This window comes from Mus caroli, chromosome 8 (assembly GCF_900094665.2).
Source record: "Mus caroli chromosome 8, CAROLI_EIJ_v1.1, whole genome shotgun sequence".
NCBI lineage: Eukaryota > Metazoa > Chordata > Mammalia > Rodentia > Muridae > Mus > Mus caroli.
Genome location: NC_034577.1, coordinates 6934540 through 6950846, shown reverse-complemented (window position 1 = coordinate 6950846; position 16307 = coordinate 6934540). Strand labels below are relative to the sequence as shown.

At 43.0% G+C, this 16307-nt stretch overlaps 1 protein-coding gene across 3 annotated transcripts in view; it reads right to left on the bottom strand.

Annotated features, from left to right (window-relative positions):
• The window catches only part of Myo16 (myosin XVI), a 479021-nt gene that overhangs the window by 116350 nt on the left and 346364 nt on the right, over positions 1 to 16307 (bottom strand). For all 3 annotated transcript variants that reach the window (XM_021170663.2, XM_029481007.1, XM_029481008.1), the window contains exons 25-27: positions 15575 to 15747; positions 11952 to 12032; positions 11389 to 11594 (exon numbers count right to left, since the gene is read on the bottom strand). In XM_021170663.2, the coding sequence (XP_021026322.1) occupies positions 11389 to 11594; positions 11952 to 12032; positions 15575 to 15747 (460 nt within the window). The remainder of the gene's footprint in view (positions 1 to 11388; positions 11595 to 11951; positions 12033 to 15574; positions 15748 to 16307) is intronic.

The following is a 16307-nucleotide window of genomic DNA, read 5'->3' as shown; positions in this document are numbered from 1 at the left end:
ACACACACACACACACACACACACACACACACACGTATATATAAAATGCCCCCAAAGACTTGCCTACAGGCAATCTGAGGGAGGCAATATTTCAACTAAGACCCCCCACTTTTTTTGACAAGTTGACAAATCCTGGACAACACAAAAACTAAACCGAAACTACAAACTACCAATGTGAAAAAAAAAAGCTTGAAATATCAGAATAAACAGAATCCACACCTACCAAGTATGACTGCAGGCCTGAATGAACTGACTAGCAAACTCTCGCAAGCAGGTCACTGGGTCTTCTCCAACACTGAGAACAGGACAATGTTGGAGGAACTGTTTGACAAAGAAGCAGCTGATGTGAATGGGTCATAAGGAGACCCACAGAACTTCACTGGGTGATGAACCCAACACAGTGTTAGGCAAGATGTTGGAACAGAAGCTCAGCCAAAGACACGTGGATTGTGATTAAGCCCGTGGACAGATGTGAAATGGCCTCAGAAATCAGGAAAACACAAAGAAAGTCACAAAACAGTAGTGTATTCCTGAGAGTGTCAAGATGAAGACAGATTCACCTTATGGCTGTGAGACACTCTATCATTGGAAGAGCAAAATTCATTATATCTTTTCTATTCTAACAGGAAAGAGCTGGAATAGGAAAAGGATTTATTTTTTTATCATCCCTTTCCTGAGGAAATAATCTAACATGGGCTGTGCAGGTTAACCGTTCTCAGCACTCAGGCCACCAGGTACTTGTAGATCCAGCCTGTGCTGGGAAGTCAGCGAGTCCACGAAACAAAACACAAGACATAGAAGCGATTGCCAGAGGAGGCCTTGGGCAGGGTCATAGGTCAGTTTGGTGTCAACCTGACTGGACTTTAATCCTCCCAGAGGCAAAAGGAGGTAGGGCATTCCCAGAGAGGCTTGACTACAGTGAGAAGACCCACCTTACTGGGACAAGGCTATCCTAGAGACAGAGACAAAAACAGAAAGAGAGCTGAGTGCCAGTGTCACCTCTGCTTCCAGACACAATGTTACCAGCTCCCCCCGCATTCCCACCTAAGTGCTTTCCTGCTGACAGTGGACTCCACCCCCAGGAGAACTGCCCATAGTGGGCTACACACCCAAGAGAGCCATCCATGGTAGACTCTACCTGTGGGAGAGCAGCCCAGAGTGTGCTGGACTCCAGGGAGAGCCGCCCACTGTTGACTCCAACCCCAGGAGAGCCACCCACAGTGGACTCCATCCCCAGAAGAGCCTCCCACAGTGGGCTACACCCCAGGAAAGCCGCCCATGGTGGACTGTACCCCTGGGAAAGCAGCCTATGGTGGACTACAATCCAGGAGAGCAGCCCAGAGTATGCTACACCCCCCAGAGAGCCGCTCATGCTGGACTGCACCCCTGGGAGAGCCAAGTAAATCCTGTGTCCTTAAGTTGTCACTGTCAGGCATTTTGTCACAGCAATGGAAAAAATAATTAAATCATTTGGGATGTGATCAGAGTGTGTTCTCTTCATTGGGAGTCATAACCAAAGCATGATCAAGGATCAGAAGTTGGCATGTAGCTGTGCCTCGTTATGTTCTGAACTGTTTAATTCAAGGGTGGGGACATAATTACTGCAAGGATATTGGTTGTGACAGTGGAGTATGTTGGGTTAGAAAGGATCATTCTAGAAGTGTGCCTGACCCAAATGCAAGCTCAGGGGACTAATTTTTTCCTATGTGATGGCTACTTTTTAAAGGATTCTTTCCAGTAATTCCACAAAGGTCAGACTTGAAGTTCAGGTCACCATTAATGCAAACAAGACAGCGAAGGTGCAATTCTGTTTTCCTGTATTGATAGATCATCATTACTTTATTATCTCTAATGAATAAATGTCAGGTTCTATTTCTGACTCTTGGGTTGGCCTCATAGAAGTTCGCTCAAAATCAAGCAAAGGACTTCCATCCATGTTTCCTTTGGTATTCTCCTTGGTAGTTGGTGCCCTGACCGTCAAAAGTTGGAAAAGGTCGCTCTGGCCTTGCCATCGCTCACCAGTTGAGACTGTTTGTGCAACCCCAATCATTTAACCATAGATTCTCTCCACACACACACACACACACACACACACACACACACACACACACACATTCATTAAGACTCTCAATAGCATTCACTGCCCTGCTAATGTCATTGCTTTGAACATATTAAAGGTTATTTTAAATTATCCAATGTTTGATTGCCATGGATTCAGGTTCTACATAGATGGAAATAATTTTATCATAAATGGGTGATCTTTGAAAAAGGACAGTTTACAAATATAATCATTTTACTTTGAAACAATATGTTTTCATAAGATTGTGGATTTCTTGATACGAAAACAAATTACTTTTACTCTAAACTTAAGCACTCCTAAAACTGGATGCCTTTCATTCATATTATATGAACATTTACTAATTAAGCTGTCATAGAAGTGAGATTTTAGGTTTATGAGTTGGGGACTTTTCAGGAGTACAGAGCACTCTGTTTTTTTTGTGTGGTTTTGTGCAAAGTGGGTCAGCTCTACTTGTGATCTTTACATAAGTTAAAAATAGTCTTTTACATAAATATGAGATCAATATGCTATCTCTTGTGATGTGATGTTTTTATTGTTAAAAATATTCCTGATGCATAAATTAATCTCTAACCTCACAGCATAGCAGGGAATGCATTTAGTTCATTAAGCATTTCAAAAAGCTGAGAAACAGAAAATGCAGCCACCATTTCCATATAGAATGGAAGTATGAATTCATAAATGTCTGTCTGGTCACAATGTGTCCAGAAGTCTCAGATAATGGATCAGGATATTTGTTTCAAAGTGGGAATATTGCTAAATAAACTGCAGACACAACAAGACCATTGGGACCTACAACATCTAATGGACAATTCTATGGGGGGAATAGTCAGAACCAAAGTAAACATTTTTAAACTATTTAGTCACTAATAAACATGCCACCATTAGTACATTCATATGAGGTATCAATAAGTATTATGTTTCAAATACAAGATACAGAGCTCTACAAGTAAACTGCACAGAGAATTACATCAGCCATTCAAGTGTAGTCCATACAATGGGTGTTTGCTGTCAACCTGTCAGCTGGCTCAGGACTGTCAGTGAGCAGCCTTTTCCTAACAATAAACTGTCTGCTGGGAATGGCAGAAAGTGAAGAATCTAGCAGAGACAGAGATGAGACTTAAAACCCCTATGCTCAGCTATGACATCTGGAGCCTGATGAACTGAGACTGGGCCAAAGGCAAACAGAAAGGGGAGCCTTAGAGACTGAAGATGTCGTCACACATCCCGAGTTCCTGGGAAACGCCCTCCTCTTGTCAGAGTTGCTCTTTTGTTTCATTGTAACTTTTGCATTTATCCTGGGCATAGAATCCTTGAAGAACTCTTTTAGAGAACTCTGGATAAGGCTCAGGGTGAGGAATGGAATGTACTTGTTACAACCTTGAGATTGATACAGCAATGGATTGTTGACCACTTGGGGACCAGAGTGCAAACTCTACATTGCTTATGCATATTCCCAGGTGGCTGCCCAGTGAGGCAGCAGATTGCTCATGATGGATGAAGGGTCACTGTAGAAGATTACTCTTCTTTAGGGAAAAACACATGACAATGACATTTCATTATTTACGCATGTGTTTATGTATGGGGTGTGCAAGGGTGCAACTGTCTGTGCATGTGTGTGGAGGTCAGAGGTGAATTCCAGGCATCTCCCTCCGCTGTTCTTCACCTTATCTTTCCAAATAATGTCTTTGAGGCCCCAAATCTCATAGATTTCTCTAGATTGGCTTGACAGTGATCCCTTGAGGTCCTCCTGTATTTTCCCTCGTGCTCTAGAGCAGGGGTTATGGATATGTGTTGTCATGCCTAGCTTTCCCGTGGATGCTCAGGTCCTCACATTTTTACAGAAAGCACTTCACTCGCTGAACCACCTCCGCAGCACAGGAAAGTATTGTCGAGACAATCTCAAGCCAATGGCTTCCTTTACTACTTTTCTGGCAGTACTGGGGACTGAACCCATGACCTGGCCATACTAGGCCAGTGCTCTACTACTGAGTTTCAGCTCTGCCCCTTGTGAGGATATTAGTAATTACATAATACTTACTACCTTTATGATGTCAATAATTACCCTAAAGGGCTTCTCCATGAAATAGAGTGACCCTGACCACAAGGCTCTAGCTTGTAGCGAACCCCATGTTATGGCAGCATTCTGACTCAGTGAAAGCTTGTACAAGGAAAGAATGAATGAATAAGTAATGAAGAAATGAATGAATGAGTGAGCACTGCCCCAATGGGGTAATCAAACTTGAAGGAGTAGAAATTGGGGTCTGAGCCGGACTGCAAGAGTGAGTGCTGAAGGTGCTCCTAGTGGGCTCAGCTGCAGCTCTGTGGCAGGGCATCTTCTAAGCTTGCCAAGGTCTCTACTCCAGCCCTAGTATGGAAGGCAAGCAAACAGCAGCAACAGCAAGGCCTCCTCTCTTTATCTGTTCACTTTATAATGGATACTTTGTACAATTCTCTCTGGAAAAGAGACAGCATCTGTATAGATGGTTAGCTTAGCTGCCCTTAGTCACGCCCACACATGCTGCTCTCTCCTGTTTACTTCCACACTGCCTGTGCCACCCCTGAGCCCAGCACATGGCCTGTGGGTTTTTGGTGCTTACTGCTGGGGTCTCTGCAGACAGTTGAAGCAGATTATAAAGGAGCTGCTGACCCGCAATCCTCTGAGCAGTGAACTGGGCTATGAATAAAGACACACTTGATTAGACTTACATCAAAATGACTTTCCAGCCATTACATAAGCTTCTCTCTTAGTTTACATTTCAAAAATTAAAGGCCCTCCTTATTCCCGATTACACTAAATCTTACATAAGCACAACAGAGTTGGCAAGATCGTCTTGTAAGAAAATGTATCATTTGCCAATCCAAACTTTCAGGTTTAATATCCCCTGACCTTATAAATCTCAGTTCTATTAAAGATGTGTTGGAAGGGGCTGGCATCTCTGGCCTGACACAAGGACACTTTGAGAAAGTTTCGGCACAGACTGCCTGGTTTACTGCATGGTTGCCGCCCTTGACTTTGAATCTATCAACTTCTGTATGTTGTCCTTCTGTCCTCTGCCCTGCACTGTGCACTCTGTGCTCTAGTCCTTCACAGCACAGCCTTTGATCCGCTCATGTGGCTTAGGCAAGCTGAAGGATTCACACTATTTCCAGGCAGGATTTTTTTCCCAGTGTTGATCTGAAAACAGCTCTGGGGGATCCCCAGGCCAAGCATAACACAGTCATCCTGAGGCTCCTGCTGGTCAAATCCTCTGTCCTTTCCAAATACAGTCACCTCTTTAAGTATAAGCCTCTCTCTTCAATGGCAGTGCCTGGCACTCACCGCCAAACATAAACAACCCCTTGCAGAAGCCAATGACCCCAACACCACCTGGGCACGTACTACCAGAGATTCCTGATCCCAGAACAGGACAGAAAATGAGGAGAAGGAAAGAAGAGGGGGCAGGATCTCTTGGGAAGAGAGGAGGGTCCATGGGTCTCTGGCACTGTGAAGGCACAGCACACTATAAAACAATGTGGATTGCAGCATCATGAGTATGCAGAGTATTAAAGAGATCACTGAGAAGGACGGCCAGGGATAGACAAAATAGGGTCTTTAATTGTGTGTGAGGATGTGTGTGTGTGTGTGTGTGTGTGCATGCTCACTCTTATGTTCTTTTGGTTGTACATGAGAGTGGGAGTCTGTGGGTCAGAGGTCATGCTTGGATGTCATTCCCTGGGAAACATGTGAGACAGCATCTCCTACTGAATCCCGTGCTCTCTATGTAGGCTAGTCATGTTAGCTGCTGAGCTCCAAGCATCTTCCTGTCTGCCTCCCAGAGCTGGGATTACAAGCATGATTTACCATTCCCAGCTCTTTTACATGGGAGCTGGGGTGGGACTTGGGTACTCATGCTGGCATAGCTTTACTGAGGGAGGTGACGTGGCCTTTGGTGATTCCTTCTTTCTATTCTATAATTTCATAAACACACATTAGTGTGATGTTTTCCAGCCCGTGGAGTTAATCATATGAACTGGGACATGATAAGAATCAGCCAGTTCATACCTGAGGTCTGGCTGTAGAGGGTTTTCCTTTGTTTTCATAAGCACCCTTGTCGCCCCTTAAAAGGATATAGCATTATTCCAATGCTACCACCTCAGTCGCTTCTATTCTAAGGAAAAGGTCCGCACCAGCTGCAACCATTGTGCCTCCCAGAACAGAAGAACTTGCTGTACTTAACTGACAAGGAGCAAAACTTTCTTTCTTGCCCCTTTCCAAGATCTTTCCAAGGTAGGAAATAGGAGCAGCTTTGCTGGAGGGATTGCCCATAGTGGGGCCACAAGGTACCAGACATGTTGGTGAAGAAGTGCTCTTGCACCCAGCACATGCAGGCTTGCCCTGGTACTAGCTCTCCTGCTGTCTGGCCACATCGATGGGAAAGAACCTACTTGTCCCAACTGATTGAACAGGGAGGAAGATTAAATTCTTGTTTTTTTCCGACACTAAGTTTTGGGATGAACTAACAAGGTAAAGATGACTGAGCTCTTCTGTGTGCTTTACATAGCCTTCTTGTGGGTACAGTCTTGTTCCACCCTGTGGCTGCTGCTTCAGTGGAATTTGAGAGAACAATGGGCCCATGTTTTTTTCCTTCTTGCTCACCAAGGGCGGGTTCTGATTGGCTCATGAAGCAAAGACCAAACTCACAGCTGATTTGAGCTGAGTCCTGCTTCTGCTAAGCCCCAAGTCATATCTAACAAAAGCTTTGCTATTATAAAAGCACGCAGTTTGGATGGTTGGTAGTTTGGTGGTGGTGGTCTATAGAATAGGTTAGTGAGAACTGATTTACAAAGCCATGCTAGAATGTTTCAGAAATTGAAGTAATAGACATCAACAGAGAAGATTCTTAAAATAGAGACTCAGATCAGTCACCCTTGCTACAGGCAAGGTACATACCCAAGAAGCAAGGGCACACACTGAGGCTCCTTACAGGGACAAGCAAAGCCTCCGTAAAGAGCCTGAAATTGAAGGGAAGCTCTTTGGATGGCAGGTTGGCTGTTATGCTCCCATCAGATGTCCTGTAGATTGGGGGCATTTCCTCAACTAATGATTAATGTGGGAAGACCTAGCCCATTGTGTGTGGTGCCATCCCCAAGCAAGTGTGGGTTATGTAAAAGAGCAAGCTGAGAAAGGCTTGAGGAAAGCCAATAAGCAGCGTTCCTCTAAGACCCAGGGCTTCTGTTTTGGTTTCTAGGTTCCTGCCTTGAAGTTTTGCTCTGATTTCCATTATGATGAGCCACAAGCTATAACAACAAATAACCATTTCCTCTGCAGCTTGCTTCTGACTGTGGCATTTCATTATAGCAACAGAAAGCAAACTGAGCGCTGTGTCTTCAACCCAGCACACCAAGACTTTCTTGTCTGCATTTGTCAACCTACCATCATGTTGGAATTCAGAAATAATGACTGTTACACAGAGAAGCAGCTGTTTACTTCCAGACTGCAAAATTGGGCAATGTTTTATCTGCGACTTTGGGGTGAGCATAGCTTTCACACATGGTGAGCCTTTGGCTTTGATGGGTTTGGCTCTCTAATAGTTAAGTTCCTTGTGGCCAGAGGAGAGGTATTTTATGATGGCATTTAAGTCGAATACAAGGAGTTCTGTTCTGCATGGGAGAACTGCTATCTGGAATTTCACTAGAAAATTTCACTAGAAAATGATTTCTACTAAATTCTACCTCCAGGCCTTGGTTTTGATGGTGGTGCTCTCTTGCCTGCAGTCATTTCAGAGCGCAGGTGAGCTTCTGAATATGCACGAAGTAGTTTATCACGCAGGCTCTCTGACAGCCCTGTTTTGATTGCGGTTTAGGCAAGTTCCACAGAGGTTGGTAATCTCTCTGTAGATCAATGTTTTTGTCACATTCAGAGAGGTGGTGACACATTTCTGTTGAAGTAAGTTAATAATTTCATTTCTGCTTAGCCATTCAAAATAAAGGCAAGAGGAAATCACATCTCTTTGAGATAAGACAATGCTAAAAGGAATGCAGAGATTAACTCACATACAGCATTTTCTACACCCAAACCTTTTGTCTAATATAAATTCATCAGTATGCCTATTATTTTGTTATTCAAAATTTTCACTCTAAATTGAGATTCAGTTAATGTCCTATGGCACATTTTGTCTGAAGACGTGTGTGTGTGTGTGTGTGTGTGTGTGTGTGTGTGTTAGGAACTGAACCAGGGACCCCACACATGCTAGCCAAACACCATTAAGTTACATGTATGGATCCTGAAGATATTTATTTAGTGCCTACAAGGTTTGTTAATAGAAATGGTCCCACCGAGAAGCCATTATCTTAAGAGAAGCATAGATGTGAAAACCTGTACTTAATTTTAAAAGGTTAATTGCATAATCTGTTTTTATTAAGGTAGGCTCTGACAGAGAGGTATACAAATACAAAAGGCAAAATAAAATAAATTTCAATTCACCATGATGTATAATACCACACACACAGAGTCATGACCCCCACCCACACTATTCTGTAGGGACACGGCAATTCAAGATGTCTGCTTGTTGTGATAAGCATTAGGACGAAGAATAAAGTTGCCTGGAGAATCTCTGAGGGATGCCTTAATACAGAGCTTGATTGACACCATGTCCCTAAGACAGCCTCACTAAACAAACTAGCAAATGCCAGAAATGCGCTGTGGCTGTTGGTGGATGGATGCTGCTGCTAGGGGCACAGAATATCTCAAACTTGGGGGGAGGTGCCCTAAGAAGCTTGGCAAATTGATGTTTAGATGTGGTGGAGTTTGGGTTAGCTAAATGCTTTACATTTTCTATAATTTTTTTTAAATAAAGAAATTGGCATTTCAAGGGTGATATCAAAACAAAACAACTTCTCCAAGAGATAACACCAGAGTTTTCCAAGCGATGCCTACCAGTCATTAACTTCCATATTTCTGGCCAGCTGTTAAAGACACTCATTCACAGGGTTCACTCAAGCCGCAGAGTATGAAGGACATGAAGCTCAGATGTGGTCTGATAGGGATTTTGATGTACATGGTATGGGACTCTTTTGAGCTGGAAATAAAGTTAGTCCCACTGACCAAACTATAACGTATCTAGATCCATGGCCTTGAGAGACCACAGTTTGCTGGAATGTGACCTTCCCTCGTCTATAGACAGAACTGCCATTAAGCCTTTGGTAATGAGTTATGGATAGAACTATAACTCATTACCAAAGCTTGGAATTTTGGCCCATGTCGGTCCCATCCTGAAGGTTCAGGGTACACTTGGGAGGTCTCTTACTTTTAAACTTACATATGGATATTCTGCTTTTTCCTTTGGTTAGTGTAAATCTTTAAAAAAACAAAACAAAACTTATGGGCAGGTTTACAACTCATTTACCCAAAGACCACTTGAACTTAATGGTACAGAAGGCCTGACCTCTAGTGAGGTCATTTTAAAGCTATATATCCATGAAGACTGATTTGATTTCTACTTATGAAAAAGGTGAGGATAAAGATATATGCTAATAAACAATAACCAATAATATGCCCCTCCCCCACTTCTATCCAAATTTCATAAACCTCACTCATGTCCAGGCTTAGTTTACTCCTATCTAATTACCAACCTTGCAATTATCCCCTATAAATTATGGCATGGCGTGTATATTAAATAGTTATTAGCATTAATATTATCTTTACCAAGATTAATACTAACTTCCCCTGAAAGCCAGCTCTGGGTGAAAGCCTCCCTCCTGTGTTTCTGTGACACAAGGGCATATTCTGTCTTCCCAGTTCTGTCTGATGTCCAGCTGTGTATGCATGTATCTGTCTACTAGACTGCGAGCATCTCCGACATACAGAGTCATAGCAATGCAGGAGACTAGAGCTCCAGACTGGAAGAGTGACATTCACATATATTTGCAAGCTAAATTAATATTCATGAAGTACTTTCTTTAAAGCAGATTCATTTAGATTTTTGATTTTCTTAAACTCAGACTAAGGTTTATGAATAGATGGGCTGGGAAGCTGGCTGCTTGACCCCGTGCTCACGTCTGTTGTGAGTTATCCTCTGTTGCCATAGTAAGACACCATAGAAATATCTTAAGGGAGAGTCTATTTTGGCTTATGGTTGCATGGTTAGATGTCCACAGTGATGGGGATAGAAGGCAGACAGAGTGAACTGAAGTGGGCTGCGGTTACAAATTTCAAAGCCTGCCCCTGGTGACACATTAGTGACACACTTCCTCCTGGGAGGCTCTGTTTCCTACTGGTCCCATAACCTTCCTAAACAGCACCTCCACTTGGTCAGGAACTGTCCAAATACGTGAGCCTATGGGGGAGATTTCTCATTCAAACTACCACACCTCGTAAGTGTGAGACCCTGAGTTCAAGTCACCAATATCCACGAGAAAAAGCCAGACAAAGCAGGAGGATCCTCTAACCCTAAGACTGGGGAGGACCAGAGGTAGCCCTGGAGAATGACGGCCTTATAGCCAGTGTTTCCAGATCAGTGTGTTCCATGTTCACTGTGATGCCCTATCTCATAATGTAGGATGGAAAGTAATGGAAGGAAGACCCTTGATGTCAACCTGTCATGTGCACATACACTTACATACCACTGGAGCATATAAACAGACATATGCTCACCCAACATGCATAGACTGATATTACACAGTACTTAGGCAGATATACAGTCTGAAAGCCTTTCACAGCTCCGAGGCAGCTGTGAGTACTCCTTGCAAACTGCTGAGGTAAAGGTGCATGCAGGAGGAGACAAAGCCCTGTTCCCCAACTTGCCCCTTGTCTGTGCACTGTTTTGGGCATATAATGCTTTTGATTTGAAATGATCTAATATAGGTCTTCAACACACTTTCCTATAGGGTCAAATCATAAAAATGCCTTAGATATATTTTGTACCGTGTTTATCATCTCTGTGACCATTATAATAAAAAAATGGCTACAAACAACATGCAAATATATACTCCTGCTACATCCCTGTAAAGTTCCATTTATACAGAGAAGGACCTGCCTTCTCTGTGTTGTTTGGTAACCTTCATCTAAACTCTATCATAGCAATGAATGCTATGCAAATACTGTATATGTCATAAGCCCATGGGAACTAAATGGTTTTCAAAGTCCTGTCCTCTGCAAGGTTAGTCACCTTTTATATAAGCTTTGTTGACACCCTTCACTGCCTCCCAGATTCTCTTTGTACACAGGAGCAGGACAGGGCAGAACCACCGAACATCATGCTCCAAATGAAAGCTGAATGAGCATCAATGTAGCATCTCCACAGAGGGCAGAGGAATGGTTCCAGACTGACCTGGACAGGAAGTCCTCGAAGGAAGGGCGCACCGGGTACCCAGAGCGGAATAGCCTCACCAGCCCCAGGACACCGAGGTACTGCAGTTGGGCAGACACGTAGAAGTGATCAAACACACCAGGCAGCTGCGAGGTATTGGGCTTGATGCAAAGGATGAAGTGTGGGCTGCCCCTCTGCAGCTTCGCAGTAATGTCTGCCAGAGATTTCTATGAAGAGAGAAGAAGGTAGCTGACTCCCAGGAGAGACAGTGGGTGGGGGGACAAAGCAGTTTAAAAACAAAACAAACGTACAAAAACAAAACCAGGGGGTCTCTGAATGCAAACCATGAACGTGTTTGTGTATTATGCATTGGCTCAGCATGTGTGTATGTATACAAGTGTGTGTGTGTGTGTGTGTATGTGTGTGTGTGTGTATGTGTATGTGTGTGTGTGTGCAAGTGTGTGTGTGTGACCTTTCTTCTGAGGGTACTCAAGGTTTTAGAAATGGGAAGGGAACGGTCGTATTAACACATTAGAATTGAAACAAACAGGATAAATAAACTTTTGACTGTGAGGCGTACTCACCGTGAGTTGTGATGCGGCGGTGGCAGGCTCTCCTCGTTCCAGTCTTTGTAGGAATGTGGAAGTCCCCTTCTTTTTTAATAACTGTAAGGGGACCAAGGAGGACAGATTTATCTTATTAGCTTCTGGTTTTGGAGGGAAAAAAAAAGAGAGAAACTTAGCTTTATGTTCTTGTTAATACCCTTACAGACAAACATATAAACAAGAGGTCATAAAAAGTCAGAAGCGAAGGGTTTTTTTGTTGCCACAGATTTGGGAAATGGGCAGCTGTGGGTAAGGTAACAGTCATTGCTGCTGACCTTTCACACTGGCCTTCTTACTTAAAGCAGACTCACCACTGCCTGCCCCCCATTTTAATCTTATAGTGAACTTAGATTAGAGCAGTAGAAGAGCTTTCCTGCAGTGTCCTGCCTGTTTACTGGCCATTCACATCAGTCATGAGATGTGCTCACCCACCCCAGCAAGACACTTCTTTGTTATAATCCTGCTCTTCTAGCTGTTACTTTGTTCCCTTCACTGTAAGGCAGCTATAACACAGGGGTGTGGGTTTGACCATTCTTGGTTTTTTTCCCCTTTCTTTATTTCTTTGTTTTAACTGCTGAAAGGAATAGGTTGGGAAGGCACTTCTTGAAAACAGACAGAAGAGTGTCTTCTTCAATAAATAATAAAAGCAGCTCTTAAAAGAAAAATAAAATGTGTAGCAAAGATTAAGTGATAATGGAAAAAACTTAAAAGATGGAGAAAATGGTGATGTTGAATGAAGAAGAATTAAGGGCAAGAGGTAATTAATTAAACCCACCAGGGTTAAACGATGCCACGTTGCATTTCACAGAACTATGATGGGGCAGACTAATGTATCCACTGCTCTAAACCAGTTCCCCTTAACTCTATGGAAGAAAAATTCCGATAAAACACAATCATCTATTTGGTAGTGCTGTGAAGACAGTAGCTAATAAGAAAGAATCATCTGTTTGGTACCATGAGGACCGCAGCTCATTTCCTTCCATTAAGATGAACTATTCAGGGCAGTGATTCATTGTGGCCAACAAGGGAATGCAAAATGAAGCACTTGGCCAGCATCTACCCATTTCCACAAATCCAATGCCCAGTGTCATGTCCAGTTAAGGAATGGGTAAAATTCCATGTTTCTGGCCCAGAGATTGATGTACAAGGGCTGGGGTAGGTTGAAGGGTAAAGCAAGGGCAATGGGGAAGAGAGCATTTAAGGAATCCGTAATGAAAGTAAATCTCCATCCCCACAGGTGGGGCACAAGGGTTTTTTTTTCTGGGCAGCTTGCTACTGTGAATTATCTCTCCTCTCCAGTGCTTCAGGGAAAAGTCTAAAGGTGGCCAGGTCTCAGATGCTTAATAACTGAGGTTAAAATATACAGTTTAGATTAGGTGTATGGAAAGTTTTTACTTTTGATGTCTGGATGAAAAGCCCCTTGGAATCAAGCTTTCCACAAGGGAACCCTTGGCTTCTTAATGTAGACATGGCTTTCACTAGGCTGTGAGATGGGTTCCCTGACACATCTAATTCTACAACATAACTAAGGGTCACTGATCCTAGGGTCTGCTGACTAATAGCACATGCCCACACACACACACACACACACACACACACACACACACACACACAGAGGCACATACATATACAAACATACATATACATACACACAGGCACATATAAGCATATACACATACATATACACACACAGAGGCACACATATACACAGGCATGCTTATACACACACATACATACATACATACATACATACATACACACATACATACATAAATGCACAAACAGGCACATATACACAGGTGCACACATACACATAGGGAGACACATACAAACACAAGTGCACATGTACAGGTACATAAATACACATATACACAGACAGGCACATGCATACAGGTGTATGCACAAACAGAGTGGATATACATATGCATATTTATACAAAAGCATACCCATATATGCACATACATATCTATAAATATTTATATATACACACATAGATACACATACATGTACAAGCACAGATCCATATGCATGTGCACATACAAACCATGTGCAAAGACACAAACACATACTGCAACACAAGCACACACATGTACCTATGTACACATATACATATACACAACATCCACATGCATATATATATATATATATATATATATATACATTCACATGTACATGCACATATGGTATATGCACAGAAACACACATTACATCTGCACATACACACATATGCATACACATACTCCCACACATCTGTCATTTTTCGAAGGGCAGCATCTTAAACCATGCTTTCCTTTGAACTGGAGAGCTAAGATATATTTCCACCTGCCTCAGTAACTACATTTTCAAAATCAATGGAAGCTGGATGTGGTAGTGCACACCTTTAATCCCAGAACTTGGGAGGCAGAGGCAGGTGGATTTCTTAGTTCAAGGCCAGCCTGGTCTACAAAGTGAGTTCCAGGACAGCCAAGGCTATACAGAGAAACTCTGTCTCAAAAAAAAAAAAAAAAAAAACCAACAACAACAAAAAAATCAATTGTTCTCAACCCCTTCCAAGTTATGCATCTCCTACTCTGTATTTTGGAAGACATAAGCAAGATTTGTTAAAGCAGTTTGCTCTTGTGTTCAAAGCAGTGCACGGACATTTCCGCAGCACTTGAAATGACTCGGCATGGGGGGTTTTAGTTCTCCTTTAGAAATGGAACCTTTAGTCATAAATCCAACATGTGTGGAAGAGGCACACTGACAGTTGATGTAACACAAAAGCAAGCTCAAGGTCTACAAACAAACGGTGGAACATTCCAGTCCTGGGAAAATAAAAGAAATGACAATTTATCATTTCCAGACCTGAACCTTAGAAGCAATCAGGTCACCGGGATAAGATACTACGTTTATCTCTTCTAATATAATTACCCTGAAGTTCTTTAACATCCATCCAAAAAGATGGCCACTGAGATAAAAAAAAATGATCAGGATGTCACAGAGACAACTGAGGATATCGCTATGAAACCGTTCACACTAATGGTCAGAATACTGAAACTCTGTGTCCTCTCACACAGTTAGAGCCTAAGACACTACCTCTCTTAGCGTTATCAGTAAACCTGAAATAGCCTAGCAGTTCCTGGAAAACAAAAACAAAAACGGACAGGCAAACAAACAAAGGTGACAAGTGATTGTCATTATTGGGTTGGTCTGTGAGGCTCTGTCTTAGTGCAGGATAGACCAGGCATCATTTCTTGGGCAAGTGGCTGTGCTGTACAAAAACCTGAGCCAGCCAAAGAGCAAACAAGCAGCATTCCTTCCTGGTCTGTGCTTCAGGTTCCTGCCTTGAGTTCCTGCCCTGACTTCCTTCAGTGATGTATGAGATTGGAAGTGTAAGATGGCTAAGCTCTTTCCTCCTCTGCAACAGAAAGGCAACCAGTCCACATCTTTCCCTTTAATTCCTTCTGTCAGAACATGACTATCTTCCCATTGTACCAAAACCCAGCCTCTTTCCTTCAATTCCTTCTGTTAGAGTGTGCGTATCTTCACATTGTATTAAAACTGCGGAGAGATTGTGCCCGAGCGGAGTAAAGACAACAGAAGCAGGAACAAGGAATCCCTACCTTGCTAAGTTCTAGGTAATTCTTATTTACTCCAACCATGGAAGAGGCGCTTCTCTTGCTAAGCAGGGTGGATTTGTGTCCTCCAAATTTAAAGGATGGGTAGGAAGATATGAGCGATCCTGTTTGTGACAGCTTTGACTGGAACAAATGACTGATCACGACATTTTCACTTGCTAGGAGAGAAATAGATGAACATTGTAAATGGCTTTTAAAAATCACTGCAGAGGCTGGGCTCACTCTATGGAAGCGCTCCTTCCCACTCTGTGTGGACAGTGGAGTCTCCTTCTCCCCCGCCTCCCCCCCCCCCCCGAGATCTATGATATTTCCACTAGCATTCAGTTTTCCAGACAGACAGTGACTCTTCTTGCCATTGGCTTGAGTCTTGGCCACAGCTTCTCAACCTCAACTCACGGCTCACGGCTCTCTGAAGAGTATACTTCCTCCTGTCCTGGCTGTCAGCACTGACTCTTACCAGGTCCAACCCAACAGGCTTCTGTGCACTTGACACAGTCATAAAAGCATGAGTTTTGACTCTAGTTTCCCATTACTAGAAAATAACTACCCTATCTCGAATACATTGCGCCAGTGCTAACCTCGATCGAAGCAAACAGTTAAACATTCCAGGTGACTCCACCTCAATTGGTTGCATCTGTCATTAGGCTAAAGTTCTAGGTAAAGAGTCTCTCTCTCTCTCTCTCTCTCTCTCTCTCTCTCTCTCTCTCTCTCTCTCTCT